The 26,084-nt window shown below is 39.4% G+C and overlaps 1 protein-coding gene across 6 annotated transcripts in view; it reads left to right on the top strand.

Annotated features, from left to right (window-relative positions):
• Positions 1–26,084, top strand: part of ACACA (acetyl-CoA carboxylase alpha) — a 268,183-nt gene that overhangs the window by 78,275 nt on the left and 163,824 nt on the right. For all 6 annotated transcript variants that reach the window (XM_068529919.1, XM_068529921.1, XM_068529920.1 and 3 more), the window contains 7 exons: positions 7,374–7,506; positions 8,821–8,959; positions 17,097–17,206; positions 18,184–18,265; positions 19,248–19,346; positions 21,373–21,479; positions 24,639–24,749. In XM_068529919.1, the coding sequence (XP_068386020.1) occupies positions 7,374–7,506; positions 8,821–8,959; positions 17,097–17,206; positions 18,184–18,265; positions 19,248–19,346; positions 21,373–21,479; positions 24,639–24,749 (781 nt within the window). The remainder of the gene's footprint in view (positions 1–7,373; positions 7,507–8,820; positions 8,960–17,096; positions 17,207–18,183; positions 18,266–19,247; positions 19,347–21,372; positions 21,480–24,638; positions 24,750–26,084) is intronic.

The following is a 26,084-nucleotide window of genomic DNA, read 5'->3' as shown; positions in this document are numbered from 1 at the left end:
TAACAATTAACCATTTGTATTCAACATTTTGGTGAGAAAGAATTTTTCTGTGGTACATGAATCAGGTTAGATATGACTCTGGTGGATTATACCATTCCTAAGGACTTATCTCAGGAAATTGTGATTCTGTAGATTCTAGCTGTTGCAGTCTTTTCTGCCATTACAAGGGAGCAATATCCTGAGCAATATCTACTTAATTAAAAGCTGAAACAGGACTATGTTACTATATAACATTCAGCCACCATTTATTTATTTAAGTGATTTGTCCATCTGTGGCAAATTTGCTTGCATAGCAATAGATGTGTCCCAGTAGTTTTTTAGGCGGGATTTTTCTTCCCTGCTTAAACTGGGTTAGACCTTTTGTGTCTAAAATATTTTTCTGGGCCCCTTTTCCTTTCAGGGATTTTATCCACATCTTCTCCTTATCCCATTTGTACCAGCTCCAGTCTTATTCTCAAATTTTAGTGAATAAAATCTTAGATTTTGTTGTTTTTTAAAAAGGTATGTGTGTGTGTGTGTGTGTGTGTGTGTGTGTATGTATGTGTGTGTACACCACTACTCTGGCCTGAGAATTAGAGTTGTGACTCCCACATTATTCAAAGTACCTCAGTAGTGGCATGTTTCGTCCTTTTGACTGGCTTTCTTTCTCTCCTGACCTGCTCTCCCCGCTCTTGGAGTCTGAAAATCAGTATTGTTTGTTTTGATTGGATCTCAGAAATTACCTACTTAGGCTGTGCTGTCCTCCTCCCTCTGGATTTCCTGACCCCATTACTCTCTTGGCATAGTTGTCCTGGTAAACTTTGTCTTCTTTTTGTCCTGGGCCCTCCCTGTCATGTGCTCCTGGCAGTCTGGAGGGGCCGTGGAGCTTTTCTCTGGTGACTGTCAGAAGAAAGTGACCGTTGTTGAAACACGTTTGCTGTGGCTAAGGCAGAGCTGCTGAGATCTACTTTCTAGTTATACAAGCTTTTATATTTCTCCCCCTCTCCTCTCAGTCCCCTTGGGAAATCAACTAATTCTGTGTGTGGGCCCAGTGTAGGGGGAAAATGCAAACAGGAGGGGAAGTATGGAAATTGGGGACAAAGTACACAAAAAGACTGTAGCTTGAGGCCATCAGGAATACTCTACTCTGACTGAAGCAGGGCCAAGAAGTAGGCACAGTATGTCTTGTCCTCCTGGGTTTTAAGCACCTGCAGCAGGAGGACAAACTCCGGCTTGTGTTTACAAGGCCGACATCTGAAGAAAAAGCCTCCATTCCTTTGCCATCTTGATATGGAGGGTTCTGCGGAGGAAAATAAGGAGATAAGATATTACATGCTTCGAAGGTAAGTTTTAGAGTGCCGTATCTGGGCAATACATACCTTTAAAAAACAGTAAGACATTGACAGCTAAGCCCTGGAATTTATGGGCAATCTGATTTGATGATTTTCTTGTGTCTGTAGGAAACTTTTTTTTTTTTAAGGAAATGAATTAAAACACTCATATTTGCTCCTGGATTTCTAAACCTTTATTTTACACTCAGAATTTGAACCAAAGATACCCGAGACCATGTGTGACATTGTAGCTGCGTTGAAAACAAGCACCCGTGCACAGACCTTACTGTGTGCTGGTCTTTCGTTAAGGAATCTCGCTTAGTCTGTGCCAAAATTGCTCACTGTTCTTGGCTGGTTTTTCAAGAGTGAAGTCTCTTCATCTATTTTGAAGGAAAATATCAATTCTGTGTAGTAGGTAGCATCCTGTTGAAGGTAGTTTTGCAGAAAACTTTTTTAGACTATGTCTCTTGGACCAGGAAAGGTGGCTGCTGCCATTGTCCTGGCGTGTGACAGTAGGCAACCAGACTGGAGGTGTTGAGCGTGCAAGCTCTCCTATCCCGAATCTTTCTTCTTCCTGCTGTTAGAACTCAAGCTGAGGAGGAAATGAGTCAGGCCTTCTTCAGACCTCTTGCAGGTCTGTGCCTCTCCAGCAGAGGGTCGACATAAAAGACCTGAATGTTTTGCTGGATGGCAGTCTTTAAGGGTCGCTTGCTTGTTTTTGCAATCTGGAGTTTTTATTTTGATAAAAATTACCCGAAAATTAAATAGACCCTGGAAAATATAGAAACAAATGAAAAACACTGATGTGGCAAAATGTCTCTTTAAAACAGTCATCCTTTCCTTTTCCTTTTTACTTGACCTCTTCCGCCCTTTGCGGGGGTAAACCAAGCAAATCTTCCACTGAGAGTCAAATAAGTAAAAAGCAACTGGTATATTTTACATATACATATTATATATTGTTTTATATATAATATATACTTATATATTATATATTTTGTATATTTTAATATATACAATAAAGTGATTATATATGTATAAATATAATAAATATATATAACTTTGGTTTATTGTTTTATATATGTAAAACAAACATATATACAAACAGAATACACAATACACATATATATATATTTACTATACACACATACATAGTTTTATTTTGTTTTTCTGTGGTTAAATACAATAGGTCATCTGTCCATTTTTTTCAAGGAGACATCCCTCCTGGAGCAGTCTGTCCTCCAATTTGAACAATCATCTAGAGAATTCCCTTCTCTTCTGTGTTGGATCCTCTATTTCTTGCATTCCTTGTCTTCCTTTTTCTTGGTTTACTTCATCTTTTGGGAAGAGAACATTCTCTGGTAGCTTCCTGAGAAAAGCTAGGTGAGAAGTAAAGATTTTGAGATCTTTTCTATCTTTCCACTTGATCCTCTTGTTTTTAGCATGGTGCCTAACTTCTGAACATGGCTATATGAATGATCACATCTTTTTTTTTTTATATCTTTTTTTAAAATAAATTTATTTATTTATTTTTGGCTGCATTGGGTCTTTGTTGTTGCACGCAGGCTTTCTCTAGTTGCGGTGAGAGGGGGCTACTCTTTGTTGTGGTGCGCAGGCTTCTCATTGCGGTGGCTTCTCTTGTTGTGGAGCACGAGCTCTAGGCGTGCGGGCTTCAGTAGTTGTGGCACGCAGGCTCAGTAGTTGTGGCTCACAGGCTCTAGAGCGCAGGCTCAGTAGTTGTGGCACATAGGCTTAGTTGCTCCGCAGCATGTGGGATCTTCCCAGACCAGGGATCGAACCTGTGTCCCCTGCACTGGCAGGCGGATTCTTTTTTTTTTTTTAATAAATTTATTCATTTATTTTAGCTGTGTTGGGTCTTCATTTCTGTGCGAGGGCTTTCTCCAGTTGCGGCAAGCGGGGGTCACTCTTCATCGCGGTGTGCGGGCCTCTCTTGTTGCGGAGCACAGGCTCCAGACGTGCAGGCTCAGTAGTTGTGGCTCACGGGCCCAGTTGCTCCCCGGCATGTGGGATCTTCCCAGACCAGGGCTCAAACCCGTGTCCCCTGCATTGGCAGGCAGATTCTCAACCACTGCGCCACCAGGGAAGCCCCAAGCAGGCGGATTCTTAACCACTGTGCCACGAGGCAAGTCCTCATCCCATCATTAAAAGTAAGGTATATTTCTGTTTTTCTCCCCTCTTTGATTACATGTGACCCTCAGGGCACTCCTTTGTTATCTCTAAACTATTGATTAAACAGTATGACCAATCCCTTCCCCACCTTAATTTTATCGGTAAAGATTTTGCTTCCCTTTTTGTCTTATACTCAGGCATCTCCTTATTTATCCTAGGTTTATATCTTCTCTGTCTCTTTCTCCTTAGGAAACTGAAAGTTGATCTCTAGGGAGTATGTGTGTGTGTGTGTTTAATCTCAGATGTACAGGATTATATAATCATAATTTTTGGTTCAAGACACACTCATTTGTCCATGTGTAACTCACTATTATTTATTTATTTGGTTACTTATTTAGTAATATTAAAAATAGTGTAAAATAGAATTTGAAAACCCACCACTTAAACAAAGGTTGATCCTTGGCCGTCACCTACATCTTTCTAAGCATATGGTCTCTCCTCCATAAACCTTCTCCCTGCTTTCCCCACCCAGGTAGTCATTTCCCTTAATCACATGTTCATCACATTATTTTGTTTCTCTGTTTATGTAGTTTTATTGTATCTATATGTATGTCTTAAAAGTATGTATATTTTAGTTTTTAACTTTATGATCTGTTTTTAATTTTATAATTTATATATAATATTTGGGAGCTTCTTATATATTAATCATATATCTAGACACTAGACTAAGGCCTCTTATTATTTCTAATAATTTGTGGAATCTTTTGTTTTCTGTGTAAATTACATCATTCACAAATAAATATTATTTAACTTCCTCCTTGGCAGTCCTCAGGTCTCTAATTTACTTATTTTTTTATTTTATTGCACTTGCTAGGAAATCTAACAGTTTTACATTTATGGATTTTCTAAAATTAAACCATCCTTGCTTACCTGGGACAAACTCAAGTTGGTTATGGAGTAACATATTTTTTAACTAATATTTTGCGCATCCTTGACCCAACACCTATTTAGAATATCGTCTTTAGGATGTGGTCATGAGTAAAGTGGCCCTGGACTTCCCTTTCATGGAACGTCTTTGTCTGGTTCTGGTATCAGTATTACTCTAACTGGGGAGTTTTACTTCTTTTTCTACTGTCTGGAAGTTTGGTAGGCTACGATCCTTGAAAGTTCGGTAGAACTTGTCTTTTAAAACCATCTGGGGCTTCCCTGGTGGCACAGTGGTTGAGAATCCACCTGCCAATGCAGGAGACATGGGTTCGAGCCCTGGTCTGGGAAGATCCCACATGCCGCGGAGCAACTAAGCCCGTGCACCGCAACTACTGAGCCTGCGCTCTAGAGCCTTCAAGCCACAGCTACTGAAGCCCACGGGCCTAGAGCCCATGCTCCACAACAAGAGAAGCCACCGCAATGAGAAGCCTGCGCACCCCAACAGAGTAAACCCCGTTCGCCGCAACTAGAGAAAGCCCGCGCACAGCAACAAAGACCCAACACAGCCAAAAATAAATAAATAAGTAAGTAAGTAAGTAAGTAAATAAATAAATAAATGAAATAAAAATAAAACCATCTGGACCTGGTATTTCTCTGTGGGAAGATTTTTTTTTTTTTTTTTAAAGTGTAGGCTTATTTTATTTATTTTTATTTTTGGTTGTGTTGGGTCTTCGTTTCTGTGCGAGGGCTTTCTCTAGTTGCGGCAAGTGGGGGCCACTCTTCATCGCGGTGCGCGGGCCTCTCACTATCGTGGCCTCCCTTGTTGCGGAGCACAAGCTCCAGACGCGCAGGCTCAGTAATTGTGGCTCACTGCCTTAGTTGCTCCGTGGCATGTGGGATCCTCCCAGACCAGGGCTCGAACCCGTGTCCCCTGCATTGGCAGGCAGATTCTCAACCACTGCGTCACCAGCAAAGCCCTGTGGGAAGATTTTAATCATACTCTTTTATTTTGAAGAGAGAAATTACCTGAGTGCAACGTTAGAGTGTAGGAGAAAGGAAGAAAAGATAGAAATGGAAGAAAGCAGCTGTCTGTTAAATAGTGTATAAAGGATTTTATTTACTATATCCATTATCTCATTTAATCCTCAAAATGCCCTTTCAGAAGGTCTATCAGTGCTATGAGTCAAGGTCCAGTCAGGGAAAGAGAAACTGCATTAGGTATTATAAACAAAAGACATTCAATTGTGAGAATTGGTTACTTGGGTGTTAGCAGAATAAAAGAACAAAATAGACATGCTGAGGTAATCCAAGGTTAATATCTGCAGGAAGCAGCTACCACCCCTAGGGAAGAGGTAGTATTCCCAGAACCTACAAGCTTGGAGAGGGCCCAAGGTGCTTGGAGAGGGGCTGGTGCTTGGACCTCTGGGAGTAAGCTTTGAGTAGCTGGTGCTCAGATCCCTGAGGAGGAGGCCTGGCCTGACAGGTGATTGATAGGCCCAGGCTGGTAGCCCAGAGGATGAGTGAGCATGGCAGGGCTGGTACTCTGACAGCCAAGGAGCCACAACCCACTGCTCCTGGTCCTTCTACGGGAACGCATCACGGCTATTCCTTGGAATGCTGAAAGATGCTAGAGACTGGAATTAACTCTCTTTTCCTGTGGAGCAATGCTGATAATAGCTGGAAAATAAGAAGAAAATCCCTTTCTCTCTTTCTCTCTCTCTCTCTTTTTTTTAAAACCCTTCTGCCTTCCTATTGGCGGAATCAAACAAGTTTGCATGGTGTTAAGCCCTGTTGTCATAGAGCAGAGCATAAAAGGATGGGCTTGGAGCTGAGAGACAATAGCTAAAAACCTAGAACAGTGAATACCATACATATTTACAAAGAGAAAAGTGAAGCTTAGCAAGTTTAAGTTATTCGGTGAAGATCTGGAATTTTTTTTTTTTTTTAAATTTTTAAATTTATTTATGGCTGTGTTGGGTCTTCGTTTCTGTGCGAGGGCTTTCTCTAGTTGTGGCAAGCGGGGGCCACTCTTCATCGCGGTGCGCGGGCCTCTCACTGTCGCCGCCTCTCTTGTTGCAGAGCACAGGCTCCAGATGCGCAGGCTCAGTAGATGTGGCGCACGGGCTTAGTTGCTCTGCGGCATGTGGGATCCTCCCGGACCAGGGCCCGAACCCGTGTCCCCTGCATTGGCAGGCGGATTCCCAACCAATGCGCCACCAGGGAAGCCCGAAGATCTGGAATTTAAAGCAGGCCTGTGCTGTTTCCACCACTGTCTAATCTAAAACACCATTGATTGTTAGAGGCACCATTATTGAATGTACCACTGAGAAAAAACATTCTGCCAATTAAATAAAGCACACCATCAGTTGTAAGATACATACCAATTTCAGAGATTCTAAAAAGCTAAAAAAAAAAAAATGTTATCTTAAGGTCAATGAAATATGGTTTATAAATAAATTGCCTTGTAATGCCTTGTAAATAAATTGTTTTTGGAGTTGTTGATTTTGAAACGTCTATGGAATATCCAAGTAAAACATTTAGTAGGCAGTTAAAAATGTGGAGTTACAGCTCATAAGAAAAATGGAGGTTAGAGATACAGAGGTGAAGGTCATCTGTGTGTCAGAATCATAATCCAGAAACAGGTTTGCTAACTGTTGTGGGTGGTTTTTTTAAGTTTTAACAGTCACTCTGAGTCTATTATTTATACCATCTCATTTTAGTGTGTTCTTTGCCTATCTCTTTATGATGGCATCTGTTGGTAAACCTTAATATTGTCTTTTATTATTCAGGAGCACTTTTTTTTTTTTTTTCTTAAATTTCCACAAGCAAAGATCACTTTCTTTTCTCTCTTCTATATAAAAACTATGTGGTCTGCCACCATCCAGTCTTCACAAGGGTGCAATTGGAAGTGCTCTTATAAGTCCGATAGTGAAAAGCAGGTCTCCAGGGGAGATAGATGATGTGAAGAAATCTTATCTGTAGACTTTCATGATTTCTCTATTTTTACAGGTCCAGCATGTCTGGTTTGCACCTAGTAAAGCAAGGTCGAGACCGAAAGAAAATAGACTCACAGCGAGATTTCACTGTAGCTTCTCCAGCAGAATTCGTTACTCGTTTTGGTGGGAATAAAGTGATTGAGAAGGTAAGTTATAACCTGCTAACTTAATTTTTCAAAAGTACATGAGATTTAATGGCTAGATTTGTTGTCTAGATTTGCTCAAAACCGATATTTAAATTGAATTTCTGAGACTGCAGAATTATCCTTTCTGCCTCCCTAGCATCCTATTAAGTAATTTCACTATTTTCTGTAATATGTATTTGCCACTGACAATTTAGTCATAACTAAGTAAGAAGATGAGGCAGCGCCCATAAAGTGCTTTTAGAAAGATCTTGCGGTTTTTATGGGGTTGAGTTGCACTGATCTGAGAGGTTATGAGAAATTGATTAGCTTGTGGGGTGGTGGTGAGGAGGTAACATGTCATAACATTGGGTTTAGAGCTAAGGGAGTGGAGAGAGTTTCAGAACAGAAGGCTTCAACAAGTTTGATACAGTGTAACCTACTGGGTTCCTCCAGAAATTTGAGATGTTTAGAGGGAATATACCACATGAAATACTTAAAGAGATTACAGGTGTTTTGAAATGTTGTGAGTTACTCTGTGTCACTTTTATCTAAACCATATTGGAGCTGAGAGGATGACTTGGTTGAAATAGCTTGCAGTGATTAAAAGATTCAAGGATGGGGACCTATAGTCTCTGTCCTAAAAGTGTTGCTTTAGCGGTACACTCCTGTTAGTCTTCCAGTGAGGAGAGATTACGTGTCTCCCAACCTATGTTATCCTCAGGGTGATGATTGCAAGACAGGCAACGAGGTGAAAGGTTTGTTTAACAGAGAAGTCTCAGGATCATTGATCCTTCTACTCTTTTTCTTGTGACCGTTCTTTCTGGGGCAGTCTGTACAATTCTAAGGCATTTGGATTCAGCATTCTGGAGAGAGGTGGTGGTTAGTGTAGGCATTCTTATACATGTTCAGGACTCTGTGCCTTGTTTCACTACAACAGAGAATAGTGTGTGACACTACACTGTTGAATCTTCCCCCAGCCTTATTTATATCCATCTTCCCCCTGACGTTTGTTTCTTCTATTCCCTAAGAGTAGGTATGGTAGAATAATTCACAAACTCATAAGATTTGAGTAACTGATTTTTTCCCTTCAAGAAATGAAGTTAGAAAGGAGTAAGTTTTAGCTGGCACATATTGAAGTATTTGCTTAGCTAACATCTTAAAATATCCCTTGATCATGTGGGAGTTGGTTCCTAACTGCCTAGACCAACAATACAAATTCCTAATTGAAACTCTGGCTTTTCAGAGGAAGATCTACAAAAGTGGTTTCATCTCTTTTCCTCTGTCTTTGCCTGTCTTTTCTACTTCTCTCCAATTCCCATGTTCCCACTGTCCCAGGTTCTCATTGCCAACAATGGCATTGCAGCAGTGAAATGCATGCGGTCTATCCGCCGGTGGTCTTATGAGATGTTTCGAAACGAACGTGCAATCCGATTTGTTGTCATGGTCACACCTGAAGACCTGAAAGCCAATGCAGGTAAGTTATGAACATTAAGAAAGCATCATCCTCAAGCATAAAACATTGAATGGCACAGCCTTTAAGGAGAAGAATGTTAACTCAGGGGGATTCCCAAACCCAAGGATTTCTCTTTTAAAAAGTGTCAATAGTAGGCGTAGACAAGGATTGTATTATATTTAACCTCAACGTAGACGCCTGTGTTCTAAGTAAAGATAGGTAGAAATTTAACCAAAGTGTTGATATGGGTTTTCAGTGTTATTTGCTAAGCCACATTCTTTAGCATGTGTCAGTAGAAACGTTTGGAAGGAAATGCTATTTCCCTTATGAGTTACATTGAATTTTAGAGAATTTTAAGGTTAAGATTGTTTTTTCCCTCCTCCTGGGAGGGGGAGACCTCTTGGGACCCAAATAGGTTTCACTCTGTAGGCTCTTTGGCATATTCTCTCTGCTTAGATGGTTTTCCATCTGAGAGAGGTAGATAAGGACTATTGGTGTAGCTGAGAGGTTGTGGCTAGTCCTTCCTCTTCATACTTTCTATCACTAAAGTATAGTCTCTAAGACAGAGTACCCACAGATAACATTAGCTTTTTATTTTTTTTTATTTTTTAAAATAAATTTATTTATTTATTTATCTTTGGCTGCATTGGGTCTTCGTTGCTGCATGTGGGCTTTCTCTAGTTGCAGCGAGCAGGGGCTACTCTTCATTGCGGTGCGCGGGCTTCTCATTGTGGTGACTTCCCTTGTTGTGGAGCACAGGCTCTAGGCATGTGGGCTTCAGTAGTTGTGGCACGTGGGCTCAGTAGTTGTGGCTCACAGGCTCTAGAGCGCAGGCTCAGTAGTCGTGGCACATGGGCTTATTTGCTCCATGGCATGTGGGATCTTCCCGGACCAGGGCTCGAACCCGTGTCCCCCGCATTGGCAGGCGGATTCTTAACCACTGCACCACCAGGGAAGTCCAACATTAGCTCTTTAAAGAGCTGTCTTTTTAAAGCTATTTTGGTCTTTATATGTACTCTCTATATTGAGACAATGATATTAAGACTATTCCTAAGTAGTAAGGGTTATTATATTATCTTTAGAAATGAAGAAGGCACCAATTTATTGGAAAATAGATGTTATTATATGAAATCATTTAGATTGACCCTTCAACACCTCTCAGCTGCAGTTTTGTATATGTGAAAGGAAAATCATGTCTATTTTACTGGATAGTTGTAAAGATGAAATTGTGTATAATAAATATAAAGTACCTTGCATGATTTCTTTTTCCTTGTTTCTCCTTGGTGCTCCTATTAATTCATTTATTCATTCACTCAATGAACATGGAGACCCACAGTTTAATAAGATATGATCTTGCTCTAGGAAACAAATAATTTCAATACAGTGAGGTAAGTGCTATAATAGAAATATGCACAGGGTACATGGAACACAGCGATGAGACATCGTAACTCTGGCCCCTGCTCTTGGGTTAAGGGTTAAGAGGGGTTAACAGGGTTAAGAGAGCTTTCCAAAATGGTTTTTATCTAGCCAAGAATGAGTAAGAGTTAGTGAAGCAACTAGGGGGAAGACAAAGGTATTACAGGCAGAAAGAACATATATGCAAATGTTTGAAGGTGTGACACAGTGGTTTCTGGAAACTGCAAGTGGCTTGTTAAAGTACAAGACATGATCTAGTATTTGTCAAGGATGGTCTTGTTTTTCATGTTAGCACCATCAACAAAAGCAAAATAATAGATAATATAGTAATAAGAGCAAGGTGGGGGTTTTTTTGGTGGGGAGACAGATTAGGTTTGGAGTACATGTGATACAAGCAGATTCTAGAAATCCTACAAAAAATTGAATATATCCTTCTAGAACTTAGAAATAATGAGAACTAGAGATTAAGAGTGTACATTATTGGCAAATATGTGATAGTTAACACTACCTCCTGAAAGATCAGATAGAAAATGAAGAGAAGAGGGTTAAGGATGAAATTTTATAGAAGGCTAAAATTTAGGGATAGACTCAGGAAGATAGGCCCATAAACAGTGTGGAGAAGAAATGGTCAGAGAAATAGAAGAAACAGAAGAGAAAAGCAATGAGAAAAGAGAATTTCAATAAGGAAGGCTCAAATAAAATAGGAATCAAAATCTGTCTAGCAATTAGGGAATCATTGGTAACCCTTGCAGGAAAAGTTTCAGTGGAACAATGTGAGTATGCAGACTAATATAGGAAGATAAGGAATGAATGGGATGGGACATGGAGACAGCCAATGTGGACAAGTTTTTTGAGAATTTTGGATGAGAAGGGAAAAAGAAAAGGCAGTAACTAAGGAGAAATTTGGGGTCAAGAGAGAATTTTTGTTTTTCAGAATGGAAGAGACTTAGGAATGTTTCTGAGAGGAAGGAGCCAAGGGCAGGGGTGGGGGCCGGGGGGTAGCAGTACACACGAGAGCTAGAGGAGATGGAAGGAGATGGGATCATGAGCACCAGTGGACAAAAGTACTCATATCTTTTGATTAAGAAATTCTATTTCCTGGTATTTATTCTGAGGAACAAAAATCAGTAATGGGGCAAAAATGTTCATACAGGGATATTCATTGCAGTGTTATTTAAAATAACAAGAAACCAGGAATAACTTAAGTGTCCACCATTAGTGATTAGTTACGTAAAATCTGTTACACCAATTCTATGAAATACCATGCACCCATTAAAAAATATTTTGTGGGGAGGAGCTTCAAGATGGCAGAAGAGTAAGATGTGGAGATCACCTTCCTCCCCACAAATACATCAGAAATACATCTACACGTGGAACAACCCCTACAGAACACCTACTGAATCCTGGCAGAAGACCTCAGACCTCCCAAAAGGCAAGAAACTCCCCACGTACCTGGGTAGGGCAAAAGAAAAAAGAAAAAACAGAGACAAAAGAATAGGGACGCGACCTGCACCAGTGGGAGGGAGCTGTGAAGGAGGAAAGGTTTCCACACACTAGGAAGCCCCTTTGCTGGCAGAGACTGCGGTGGCGGAGGGGGGAAGCTTCGGAGCCATGGAGGAGAGCGCAGCAACAGGGGTGCGGAGGGCAAAGCGGAGAGATTCCCGCACACAGGCTTGGTGCTGACCAGCACTCACCAGCCCGAGAGGCTTGTCTGCTCACCCGCCGGGGCGGGCGGGGGCTGGGAGCTGAGGCTCGGGCTTCGGTAGGATTGCAGAGAGAGGACTGGGGTTGGCGGCATGAACACAGCCTGAAGGGGGCTAGTGCACCACAGCTAGCCGGGAGGGAGTCCAGGAAAAGGTCTGGAACTGCTGAAGAGGCAAAAGACTTTTTCTTGCCTCTTTGTTTCCTGGTGCCCGAGGAGAGGGGATTAAGAGCACCGCTTAAAGGAGCTCCAGAGATGGGCGCGAGCCGCGGCTATCAGCACGGACCCCCAGAGACGGGCATGAGACACTAAGGCTGCTGCTGCCGCCACCAAGAAGCCTGTGTGCAAGCACAGGTCACTCTCCACACCTCCCCTCCTGGGAGCCTGTGCAGCCCGCCACTGGCAGGGTCCCGTGATCCAGGGACAACTTCCCCAGGAGAACACATGGCGCACCTCAGGCTGGTGCAACATCACGCCGGCCTCTATGATCATCTCTATAGATGCAGAAAAAGCTTTCAACAAAATTCAACACCGATTTGTGATAAAAACTCTCCAGAAAGTAGGCATAGAGGGAACTAACCTCAACATAATAAAGGCCATATATGACAAACCCACAGCCAACATCATTCTCAATGGTGAAAAACTGAAACCGTATCCACTAAGATCAGGAACAAGACAAGGTTGACCACTCTCACCACTATTATTCAACATAGTTTTGGAAGTTTTAGCCACAGCAATCAGAGAAGAAAAAGAAATAAAAGGAATCTGAATCAGAAAAGAAGAAGTAAAGCTGTCACTGTTTGCAGATGACATTATACTATACATAGAGAATCCTAAAGATGCTACCAGAAAACTACTAGAGCTAATCAATGAATTTGGTAAAATAGCAGGATGCAAAATTAATGCACAGAAATCTCTTGCGTTCCTATACACTAATGATGAAAAATGGGAAAGAGAAGTTAAGGAAACACTCCCATTTACCATTGCAAGAAAAAGAATAAAATACCTAGGAATAAACCTACCTAGGGAGACAAAAGACCTGTACGCAGAAAACTGTAAGACACTTATGAAAAAATTAAAGATGATACAAACGGATGGAGAGATATACCATGTTCTTGGATTGGAAGAATCAACATTGTGAAAATGACTATACTACCCAAAGCAATCTACAGATTCAATTCAATCCCTATCAAACTACCATTGGCATTTTTCACAGAACTAGAAGAAAATATTTCACAATTGTATGGAAACACAAAAGACCCCAAATAGCCAAAGCAATTTTGAGAAAGAAAAAGGGAGCTGGAGGAATCAGGCTCCCTGACTTCAGACTATACTACAAAGCTACAGTAATCAAGACAGTATGGTACTGGCACAAAAACAAATATAGATCAATGGAACAGGATAGAAAGCCCAGAGATAAACCCATGCACATATGGTCACCTTGTCTTTGATAAAGGAGGCAAGAATATACAATGGAGAAAAGACAGACTCTTCAGTAAGTGGTGCCGGGAAAACTGGACAGCTACATGTAAAAAAATGAAATTAGAACAGTCCCTAACACCATACACAAAAATAAACTCAAAATGGATTAAAGACCTAAATGTAAGGCCAGACACTATCAGACTCTTAGAGGAAAACATAGGCAGAACAGTCTATGACATAAATCACAGCAAGATCCTTTTTGACCCAACTCCTAGAGAAATGGAAATAAAAACAAAAATAAACAAATGGGACCTAATGAAACTTAAAAGCTTTTGCACAGCAAAGGAAACCATAAACAAGACAAAAAGACAACCCTCAGAATGGGAGAAAATATTTGCAAATGAAGCAAGTGACAAAGGATTAATCTCCAAAATTTACAAGCAGCTCATGCAGCTCAATATCAGAAAAACAAACAACCCAATCCAAAAATGGGCAGAAGACCTAAATAGACATTTCTGCAAAGAAGATATACAGATTGCCAACAAACACATGAAAGAATGCTCAACATCATTAATCATTAGAGAAATGCAAATTAAAACTATAATGAGATATCATCTCACACCGGTCAGAATGGCTGTCATCAAAAAATGTACAAAAATAAATGCTGGAGAGGGTGTGGAGAAAAGGGAACCCTCTTGCACTGTTGGTGGGAATGTAAATTGAGACAGCCACTATGGAGAACAGTATGGAGGTTCCTTAAAAAACTAAAAATAGAACTATCATACGACCCAGCAACCCCACTACTGGGCATATACTCTGAGAAAACCATAATTCAAAAAGAGTCACGTACCAAAATGTTCATTGAAGCTCTATTTACAATAGGCAGAACATGGGAGCAACCTAAGTGTCCATCAACAGATGAATGGATAAAGAAGATGTGGCACATATATACAATGGAATATTACTCAGCCATAAAAAGAAACGAAATTGAGTTATTTGTAGTGAGGTGGATAGACCTAGAGTCTGTCATACAGAGTGAAGTAAGTCACAAAGAGAAAAACAAAAACCGTATGCTAACACATATATATGGAATCTTAAAAAAAAAAAAAATGGTCGTGAAGAACCTAGGGGCAAGATGGGAATAAAGACGCAGACCTACTAGAGAATGGACTTGAGGATACTGGGAGGGGTAGGGTAAGCTGGGACAAAGTGAGAGAGTGGCATGGACATATATACACTACCAAACTTAAAATAGGTAGTTAGTGGGAAGCAGCCGCATAGCACAGGGAAATCAGCTCTGTGCTTTGTGACCACCTAGAGGGTTGGGATAGGGAGGGTGGGAGGGAGGAAGATGCAAGAGGGAAGAGATATGGGGACATATGTATATGTATAACTGATTCACTTTGTTACAAAGCAGAAACTAACACACCATTGTAAAGCAATTATACTCTAATAAAGATGTTCAAAAAAATCAATAAAAACATAAAAAAATTTTGCGGGATAACATTTATTGGTCTGAGAATGCATTCTGACAAATTGTTACACTGTTTATCTATTACTGTGTAACACTATTACCACAAATTTAACAACTTAAAACAATGGACATCTATTACCTCAGTTTCTGTAGCTGGGTCTTCTGCTTCAGGTTATCACAAGGCTGCCATCAGCATTCAGCTGGGGCTGCAGTCTCATCTGAGGCTTGACTTGGGATGGATCTGCTTTCAAACTAACATGGTTGTTGGCAGCATTCAGTTTTCTGTTTGGACTGAGGACCTGATTGTGTTGCTGGTTGTTGGCTAGAGACTGCTCTTGGCTCCTTGTCACGTGGGCCACCCCAAAATGACTGCCTGCTTCCTCAAAGCCAGCAAGGGAAAGTCTCCCAGTAAGATCGGCTACATTCTTATGCACTGTTAGTTTGGAAGTGACATCTCCTCATCCTTGCCATATTCTCTTGGCTAAAAGCAAGTCATAGATTGTGCCCACACCCAAGGAGAGGGGATAACTTAAGATATGAATACCTGGAGACTTGGGATCATGGGTCTGTCCATCACAATTGCTTAGAAAAAAGTTGGCTGTAAGGAGACTGATAGCATGATATAATAAGAAAGAAAGTACATTGTGTATAGTCAGAGAAAAAAAAAATGTGTAATGACATATACCAAAACAGCAATCTGGTTACCTCTGTGGGTGGTAGTTAAAGACAAGCGATAACTGAGAAAAACATGTTAACAGCAGAGTTTCTACCTATAATATGAGCACAAGACACCCTTCAAAAGAAAGTGAACAGAGAACATGAATAGATAGTCCATAAAAGAAGAATTAAAAAGGAACAATAAACACATGAAAAGAGATTCAATTCCAATGATAATCAAAGAAATGCTAACCAAAACAATAATAGATTGGGATTTTTAAAAATTTATAGGCCTGGCAAAATTTCAAATTGATAATACCCAATATAGATGAGAGTATAGGCAATTTGGCACCCCCATTGCAAGTGAGGGTCTAAAGTGGTTCGGTTAGTATGGGAAGGTATCCACAATATATTAAATTGGTTAGCAGTTTATGGTTTCTAATATATCAAAGCATGAACTGACTATCTCTGAGTTGTAGGACAATGGGTGATTTTGACTTTTAAAAAACAGTACATCCTGATATATTTTCTAAATTTTTAAATAATCAGCACGCTTTCCCTCATAATCAGAGAGAATGATATACCTGTTTTTATTTTGAACAAACTGTTAGGGCCTCATATCTTACTCTGAGTGGAATTTTTAAAGAAGGACTTAAAACCTTTAAAAATTAAGAGCACGAGATAAGAAACATAATAAATATGGTGGAGATGGACCTTGAGAAAGTTATTTAGCTGCTCCAAGCCATAATTCCCTGTAAACTGGGTGCTAATAATACATGTTATATATAAGATTATTGAGGATGAAATGAAATAATATATATAAAGCACTTAGTACAGTCCCTGCACATTGTAGCTGCTCTGCCACAATTACTGCCAGAAAAGGAAGAGAGAAACATCAGGTGACAGATTTGAAAGGGGATACTGAGCCAAAAAAAAAAAAAAAAGTAAAGAGGGAAAGAAGTTATCTTTTTAAAGTATCTTTCCATCCAGATAAACGTTTTTCAAGCACTTGATAGACTCCTATAACTAACCTTTCCTGTTTAGCCAGTCTACGGACCCTCCAGACTCTACCCTGTTTCCCCATTCTGTCCCAGCTTTACACCAGGAAAAGGGCTTTCTCAGAATATAGTGCAAGTTAAAGATAAAAGGTGTCACTGAGCTTTTTCTCAGAATAGAATAATGGGCCCCTTAAATGACAGATACATCATCCTTGATACAGGGATCATAAAGACCCTTTGAAAAGGTCACACGGTGAAAAGTTTGAGACCTGCTGTTTTAGTGTAAGAGCTCCTAACTATGAGATTACCACTGTTAGTACTGTGGCTTAACAAAGAGCCTCCAAATAAATGGTTCTGGGAATTACCCCATTAATACAGTTTGTCCTGTGGTTACGTATGATGGTACCTGTCCTTTACACAGTTTTTGCTCTGCTGTTACATTTCTGAAAATAAAGCATGTGTTCTCTGTTAATTTGCTTGTGTTTTCAGAATACATTAAGATGGCAGATCACTATGTGCCAGTGCCAGGAGGACCAAACAACAACAACTATGCAAATGTGGAATTAATTCTTGATATTGCTAAAAGGATTCCAGTACAAGTAAGAGATGCCAGCGTCTCCTCGAAATCCAAATTGAGCCTTTTTAAAAAAAAAATTTTTATGGGAGTATAGTTGATTTGCAATGTTGTATTAGTTTCTGCTGTACAGCAGAGTGAATCAGTTATACATATACATCTATCCACTCTTTTTTAGAGTCTTTTCCCACATAGGCCATTACAGGGTATTGAGAAGAGTTTCCTTTGCCAAATTCAGCCATTTTACAGTTGGGCACAAGGGGATAGCCAGTGAAGAACTTTTAATTTTATATGAAGCATCTTTGTTGAACGTTGGTAAAAGCCTTTATATGGGATATAACAGACAGGGAAAGGAAAGATGGAAAGAATGGAATGAGCCAACATAAAGTAAACGTAATCCAAACAAGAGGTTTGTAAGGGTCTTTCAGAGATTATTCTATCCATTTCACCTTCAAACCTCCTAGTAAGTAAAAGTTGCCTGTTTCCAGTGGAATACTCTTAGTCCAGAATATGGTAGTGTAGAAGGAGGTTGTTTCTTCCCTATCACATTGTGTTGAGGAGTTTAGGGTAAGTGTCTTAAAGCCCAAAGAGAAAAAAACTCGGGATTTGTATGGCAGTATAACCACTAGATATGAAGGTGGAGTTGGGTGGCCAAAGTAATTCAATCCGTGGAAGAAAACCAACATTTCTAGAAGAGGCTCTGTAGAGTCTAGTTGAAAGGCTATGAACTGAGTTTCCTAAAGAGCAACAATACTAGCTGGATCTTAATATCAGTTTCAACCTGTTTTTGACCTCTTCAGAGGTTTTACCACAAAGGACTGCTTATTGTTGTTCTGTGAAAAGTTTGCCAAGAATCAGGCATAGAAGCTGAATTAGGCATTAGGCTGCCATGGAGCTATTGTACCTCATGGAGCAGGGCCAGTCTTGGTAGAAAGTAATACAGTTTATCATGTTCTTTTTAATATGAATTTTAAGAATGAATCATATTGTGTTCCCTTGTAGGCAGTTTGGGCTGGCTGGGGTCATGCTTCTGAGAATCCCAAGCTCCCAGAACTTCTTTTGAAAAATGGCATCGCCTTCATGGGTAAGCCTTTCTGATATACTGTTCGTGTCTTTCTGTTTCTCTCTGTCATTTTGGCCCATATTCTCCTCTATATTCTGCTTTTCTTCTGTTTAACATGCACTGGGCTCTTATTTTTTCATCAGTCAGCAGCTCTCAGAGTAACCCTTTTCTTCATTTCTTTTTCTTTTTCTTTTTTTTTTTTAATCCTTCATCATTTCTTAAATCCTGCATCTTGATTGTGTTTTTTGTCCCTGGATTCTTTTCTATGAGATGTGGAGGAGGCTCTGATTTCCAGAACACTGGCCTTTAAAAACTTTGCCATTAACGTTAAGAAAACATGTGGAGAAAGGACCTGTTTTTATATAGAAAAGATAATTGAATACTTAGGATACGCTGGCAGTGTGCCCTGAATCATTTCTTTCACATTTAAGCATATAGATTATATTCCTATAAGTGAGAGCTGTTTCTTCTGACTTTTCTGCTATCCTATACAGAGAGAAAATTTGAGGTTATATGGCTCAAAGTGTTTCTGCCTCTATCTCTGCAATGATGATTATGCTTTGTAAAGCCTATTAAAGATAAATCTTCCTTTTGGGTTTCCCTAAGACCAAGGAGAGTATAATATTTTAAACTTGAACACCAAAACTTTATTGTCCTTACTTCAGGATATTGGTTAAAAAAAAAAAAGACTTTGTTAATATGGTAAAGTTGGATCATGACAGATGATAAAATCAGAGTTACATTTGTCAAGAATTTAATTCAGCATATATTTATATATATTGAATTCTCCCTGTATGCAAAAATTTACCACATTAGGTTCTATGAAGGGTACAAAGATGAGCCAAAACATAGTAGTCCCCATAATCAAGTTTCTGATGTTGATGATATGTGCTGTAGGGGATACAAGACAAATACAAAAATAATTATATGGAAGACAAAATACATGTGACAGAAACGAGGCCAAAATGTTACAGTCAGGGTTTTTTCCTTGTTTTGTTTTCAGGTCCTCCAAGCCAGGCCATGTGGGCTTTGGGGGATAAGATTGCATCTTCCATAGTGGCTCAAACTGCAGGTATCCCAACTCTTCCATGGAGTGGCAGTGGTAAGAAATTATTTCTTGTTTGTATCTTAAAGTGTAGAAAAGCTCAGTAGAATATTTGGGACTGTGGCCTTGGGGCTTAAGCCTGCTTTAAAATGCGTTGGATATTTGACAGAAATAGAATACACACTAATTAATGGTATCTTGTATCTCCTGGCTTAATTGTTGTACCTGTGATTTTATCATGTCTTAAGAATGTAAATTTTGTACCAGGTATGTAGATGCTAAATTGTAATGTAAATGATCTTGGGACTTAATTTGGAGAAACTCTGAGAAAACTCATCTGGTTCTGTGGATTCAGATCTACTCTGGGTAGGCTAGAATCTTCCTCAGAGATGGACTTCTTAGGTGGAATAGGCCTTTGAACCTGCCTGGGAGGTAACTGGAATCACTAAGAAAAAGCTAAAACCCACCTACTCAGATGTTTGCCTGCCAGTATTTTCTTTTTTCTTTCTTTCTTTATTCCTTCCTTCCTTTCTTTCTTTCTCTCTCTCTCTTTTTCTTTCTTTCTTTCTCTTTCTTTCTTTCTTTCTGTTTAATCTTTATTTTTAAAATTTTATATTGGAGTATAGTTGATTAACAATGTTGTGTTAGTTTCAGGTGTACAGCAAAGTGATTCATTTATATATAAACATGTATCTATTCTTTTTTTAATAAATTTATTTATTTTATTTATTTATTTTTGGCTGCGTTGGGTCTTCATTGCTGCGCACGGGCTTTCTCTAGTTGCGGCGAGTGGGGGCTACTCTTTGTTGCAGTGTGCAGGCTTCTCATTGTGGTGGCTTCTCCTGTTGTGGAGCACAGTCTCACAACATCAGGCGCACGGGCTTCAGTAGTTGTGGCACATGGGTTCAGTAGCTGTGGTGCACGGGCTTAGTTGCTCTGTGGCATGTGGGATCTTCCTGGACCAGAGATCGAACCTGTGTCCCTTGCATTGGCAGGCGGATTCTTAACCACTGTGCCACCAGGAAGTCCCTCTATTCTTTTTTGCCAGTGTTTTCTTGATTTGAGCCCACAGTCTATTGATAATTTGCTTTGCTTGTTTAATACCATTCAACCTCTCATTTGCCCTTGATGCAGAAAAATGAGGTCAATAATAAACCTTTCTTTCAGACATGCAGAAGGATGAGTTTTTTGTAAAAATGATTGATTCTTGATGAATCCCTTGAAGAGTGCCTTGTGAATTATTATAGCTGATAACAATATGAACTTCTGTTTTTTTGGTACTGAAGCACAGAGAGCAAACATACACTAAAACCTCTTCCGAATAGGAACTACCATTGTCTTGAGTCAGAACAGATGTGAACTCTTGTTACTCTGGCTCTCCAGGGGGATTGCAATATCCTCTCCAGACCAGCTGGGTCAAACAGTTTAAAATAAAACGTTGAATTTGTTCTTGTTTGAATGGAGAGGCTATACCATTCCCTTTGTGGCTGAGTACAGGGACATTCAGGGAGTATGGAATCATGACTCTGCTGAGGCCAATAAAACCGCCATTTCCATTTCCAAGAGCTCATAAAGATTGAATTATTTCTCAGACCTCTGGCCCTGGAGCAGCCCTGAACACACACATCGAAGGTATTTTGCCTGCTGAGTTTATGTGAGAAGTCTGACGTGCTTTTCTGTTTGTTTTGTCTTGTATGTCCTTGCATTTTTTTAAGTTGCTGCTTGTTAGCTCTCTTGGCTTTTTCCAGCAACAGAACCCAAGTGGCCAGGTGTTGCTATAGATAAATCCTGCTAACTCCAAGGACTGATCAGGGTTTTATGGTATCCTTCTTTCTCCCATCTACCCTCAATTTTGGATAAATATGAAAGCATTTTAAAGAAGGTACTGGTGGTCCAGTGGTTAGGATTCGGTGCGTTCACTGCCGTGGGGCTGCGTTTTATTTCTGGTTGGGAAACTTAAGATCCTGCAAGCCATGTGGCACCGCCAAAAAAACAGTGGGGGGAAATAAAGAAGGTATAAGCAGAAAATTGACAAGAACAGAAGCTTTTGTAGCTGCTTTTAAGTCACTGTTATCTATTGCAGGTCTTTGTGTGGACTGGCACGAAAATGATTTTTCAAAACGTATCTTAAATGTTCCTCAGGAACTATATGAAAAAGGTTGTGTAAAGGATGTGGATGACGGGCTGAAGGTAAGTTACTAACTCTAGGGAGTGATGTTTTTCAACGGACCACTTATAGTCCCAAATACAGGGATTTGGAGCCTGGTTCATGATGTACACCCATGATGGCATTAGGGTTGTAAGACCAGGAGGTATAGTTTATGAGGAGGTGACCTATGTTTCACAAAAATAATTTAAATTTGTTTTGAAGCAAGCCGTTCACTTGGACAGAACATTTCTTAGGTGGTTAAATCAGAGCTTTAAGGAGGTTCTGATTCTATTCTCTACCACCTGTTAGTATTTGTGTGAATGCGGGGGGAGTTGGGGGCAAACAACACTTTTTGCCCTACTTGAGTTCAGAACCAAGAAGCCAGGCAGAGAGAGATCAAAATGTCAGCTTTATTATGAATAGAGATGATGGTGAAAATGGTTTAAGTGTGTAGCAGCAATCAGATTCGTAAACTGAATGTCAGTTAAGCAGGCTCGCTCACTGGTTACTGGTGGTGTGAATGACCGCAGAGGCAGAGCTTTTGCCATTCAGTTTATTGTATGACTGAGAGCTGGCAAACAGCATATGTTCTGTGTAGTGGGCTGATCCCAAAGGGGAAAAGGCTGAGCTATACATGCTCAGTTTCTCCTTCCGAACTGACCAATCATAGAATTCACTCTTTTTCCCTTGGGGAAGAATGAGGGAGGGAGCTGATAGAGGCTGAAACTATTACTCTAATTATTGTCTGTCCATGTAGAAACATGAACCCAAGCAAAAGGAGGTCGGCTCTCTAACATTACTTTTTCTTTCTTCATAGTTCTCTCCAGTTTGTTCCCCTTTCACTTTTTAATTAGTTGGAAGTGTCAGTTATGCCTTCAAGGAGATAATGAAAGAGGCTATATTTTAGAAAAACACCCTACTCTTGTTTGACTTGTATGTTATAAATTCAGGAGGAACACTGAATGCTCAACTAATTTTGCTCTGTTGTTTGCATTTCAAGTTAAGCATCCTGTAATCTCCTTAATAAGAAGAATTAATATTTCTAATTGAATTGCTAATGGTATGTTCTATTTGCTATAATTTGCAAAAGAGTAGAAGCCCTTTGTAGGGAATTCGCTATTTTGCTTATCAGTTAAAATTCCTTTTTTTCCTGGTTATAAACATAAAATTTTCTGGTAGAAAATTTGGAAAGTAAGAAAAGAGATGATAAAACCCATAAGCCCACCATCCAAAGATAAGTCTTGTTAACATAGTCATATATTTTCTTCCAGCCTTTTTTGATTCATAGATTCATATAATGATAATCTTTATTAGTAGATTCCCATAACTATAATTATTATGATAATTGTAAAATTAGGGTCTTACTATATACATTGTTTTTGTAATCCTAGGTTTTTTTCTACCTATACATAAGCATTTTCCTCATGGCATTAAAATTCTTCTAAAATATTTTAAATGGATGACCTGTGCCTAGAGCTTTTATATATTTTTAAAAGGCCTGCCTTTTTCTTATATTATGTGGGCTACCCTATTTTTTTTATAGTGTTTTTTTAAATTTATTTATTTTATGTATTTATTATTATTATTTTTTTGGCTGTGTTTGGTCTTCGTTGCTGTGCACGGGCTTTCTCTAGTGGTAGCGAGCGGGAGCCACTCTTCGTTGTGGTGCATGAGCTTCTCATTGCGGTGTCTTCTCTTGTTGCGGAGCCTGGGCTCTTGGTACGTGGGCTTCAGTAGTTGTGGCATGCGGGCTCAGTAGTTGTGGCTCGCGGGCTCTAGAGCGCAGGCTCAGTAGTTGTGGCGCACGGGCTTAGTTGCTCCGCGGCATGTGGGATCTTCCCAGACCAGGGCTCGAACCTGTGTCCCCTGCATTGGCATGCAGATTCTTAACCACTGTGCCACCAGGGAAGCCCCTCCTATTTTTTTTTAAGTCTTTCTCACAACTGTGGCTGTTTCTTCATTTATCACCCAGTGATTGAGTTCATCATGCTAATTTTGTTTATAAGCATAGAAGTGAATAGTTAAGAGAGTTTAGAAGAGATGGGACTGTGAGTGAAGGATTTTCATGCCTAATCTACTGACGAAAATTAAAATGTGAAATGGTCTTTTTCTGGTGACACTTTTTTACATATTGTTACAGTGTAAACCGTGAAAGACTGGAATGTTTTGACAAAGGAATGACTCAGTTATTTTAAGCTTTTGGTTAACTTTTCCCCAATTTGCTTTTTGCCTTAACTATAATATGGACGTCTTCCATATCATTGCATGTAAAGGCTACCTCATTCCTTTAATAATTGCATAGTAGTCTAGTAAATAGGTATATCTTGATTTAACTGGCTCCTTACTTAATGGATATATAATTAAATATTCAAAAAGTTTTGGGATCATCACCTGATCATTATAAAATACTGTAAATGTGAAAAGCACATTTAGAGCATGTGTTGAAAATTAGTTTTCTGACTACTTTCATTAATACTTTGGTATCTTGTTATTTTTATCTTTATCAAAAAGTTGAGTGAGAAAAATTTCTGGATATGTGAGAATCCTGATTTGTTGAGTCTTATGTGTTGTCGGAGGGTCAGAAGCTATGCTGAGGCCATCAGCTTATAATAAGTGAACTGTGTATGTCTTTTTGTCTTTTTTTAAAATAAAAATTATGGAATAAAGACAGAAAGTGTATACTCTGGTAACTTGAAAATAAAATAAAATAAAATAAAAATTATGGGTAATAGACAAATTCCTGCATCTTATGAGAAATTCTAATAATACAGAAATATATACAGTAAAAAGTGAAAGTTTATATCTACTCATCTTCCTTTTATAAATCACCGCTGGTGGATTTTCTAGACTTGTTTTTTTATACTTACATATGTAAGTGTGTGAATGCATACATAATTATACATATAGTTTTACTTTGTTTTTGACCTATATGGGATTATCTTAGATTGAACCATACAAAATTGCCAATATTCAACCATTTTTTTACCTACCAAAAAAACACAATTTCTTCTTGTTCAACCCAATAGTACAAATATTATTCAGGTACTTTTTTTTCCCACCTAATAGTATATCTTCAGGATCTTTCTATTTTGCTACATATAGACCTACCAAATGACAGCATTTTTAAAGGGAGAAAATGCCAGTTTTCTCCTTCCCTACTAATACCATTCTCATTTCCATTTTTCTCTTTCTTCTTGAAGGCAGCGGAGGAAGTTGGATATCCAGTAATGATCAAGGCCTCAGAAGGAGGAGGAGGGAAGGGAATCAGAAAAGTCAACAATGCAGATGACTTCCCTAACCTCTTCAGACAGGTAGAGTACAAGCTGTCGTTATTTATTGGAACTAACATGTGTATCAGAGATGCATGTAATTTGGATGTCCAGAAAATATTTAGATTTTTTAATCTACAGCTAATCCTGTCTTTCTTTCTAGCCTCTACCTGCTTATTAGCAGGGGAAAAGAGTTAATAAAATGTCCAGTTCAATTTAAGGTTTTATTCATTTAGGTAATTCAAGCAGTAGAGTTATTCTGTCTTATATAATATTGCTCAGTTTCTCAGATAGCTCTCCTGCATATGGTTTGTGTGGCTCATAGGAACTCATAGTAACAAGCAAGAGTCAGTACCTTTCTACATTTTTGTGCCCCTCTTCTGCTGGCACTTTAGACAATGTATGTGACACGGTTAACTCCTGATCTGGATGCTCTTGGCCTGGCCTCACTCAAGCTCTTTGATTGACTTCACCTCACTTCAGTTCAAATTGGCTGCAGGCTCCTGAGTTTCTGTCATGTGTTGTGGCCCAGTAGTCTATAATACCGTGGCCTGTACTGCATGGCCACCACACCCTGGCACAAGGACCCTGTGGCAGGCCCATGTTCTATGAGAACGGAGGGTGGCTCAGGAAAGCTAAACCTAGGATCTCTCTCTGCCTAATCCTCTGATTTGCAGCCAAGGATGTGGCCATACTACAAGTTGGTTGTGGAGGCCAAAAAAATGATTTCTTTTCAGAATCTTAGAGAAAGAATCAGAAGACAGGAGTCTCTTTTTTCCTGCCCTCAGAGTCACCCTTACATACTTGACTCACTTTTTTTTTTTCTCCTACCAATACCCAGAAAAAGAAGAGGCAGAAAAAGGAAAATTGGGACACCTTCTGGGCTTTTCAATTCCCTAGCTTCCCACTTTTTCTTATTTTTCCCAGCATCTTTTGCTTTGTACCATCTTTTACTAGTACCCCTAGCCACATATTATTTGCCCCCTTTTTTTTTTTTAAACCATTCAGCACCAAACTTCTTGCTTCATTGTCATGAGCTAAAGAGAAAAACTCTGTGAGCTGGGTCTTCCATGATTTGATATACTAGACAAAGAAAGTGATAAAGGTATTGTTTTGCTGCATTATCCTATTTTGAGTGTCAATATTTGAATATTACCTGTCATTTACTTTTTATTCCTTCTGTAATAATTCTAATTTCATAAGTAGGTCAGTGCATGTTAATTTTTTAAAATGTTAACTCCTTTAGAGAATTCAAAATTACTTATTACTGTGGAATCAAGTAGTTGAAATAGCTAGAATACTAAGATTAGGAAGTTTTACGTAAAACTCCTTAAGTTCCAGTAATGATTAACTAAGTAACTCAAATCAGTCCTCCCA

This window comes from Eschrichtius robustus, chromosome 20 (assembly GCF_028021215.1).
Source record: "Eschrichtius robustus isolate mEscRob2 chromosome 20, mEscRob2.pri, whole genome shotgun sequence".
NCBI lineage: Eukaryota > Metazoa > Chordata > Mammalia > Artiodactyla > Eschrichtiidae > Eschrichtius > Eschrichtius robustus.
This window is presented reverse-complemented; position numbering and strand designations above follow the sequence as displayed.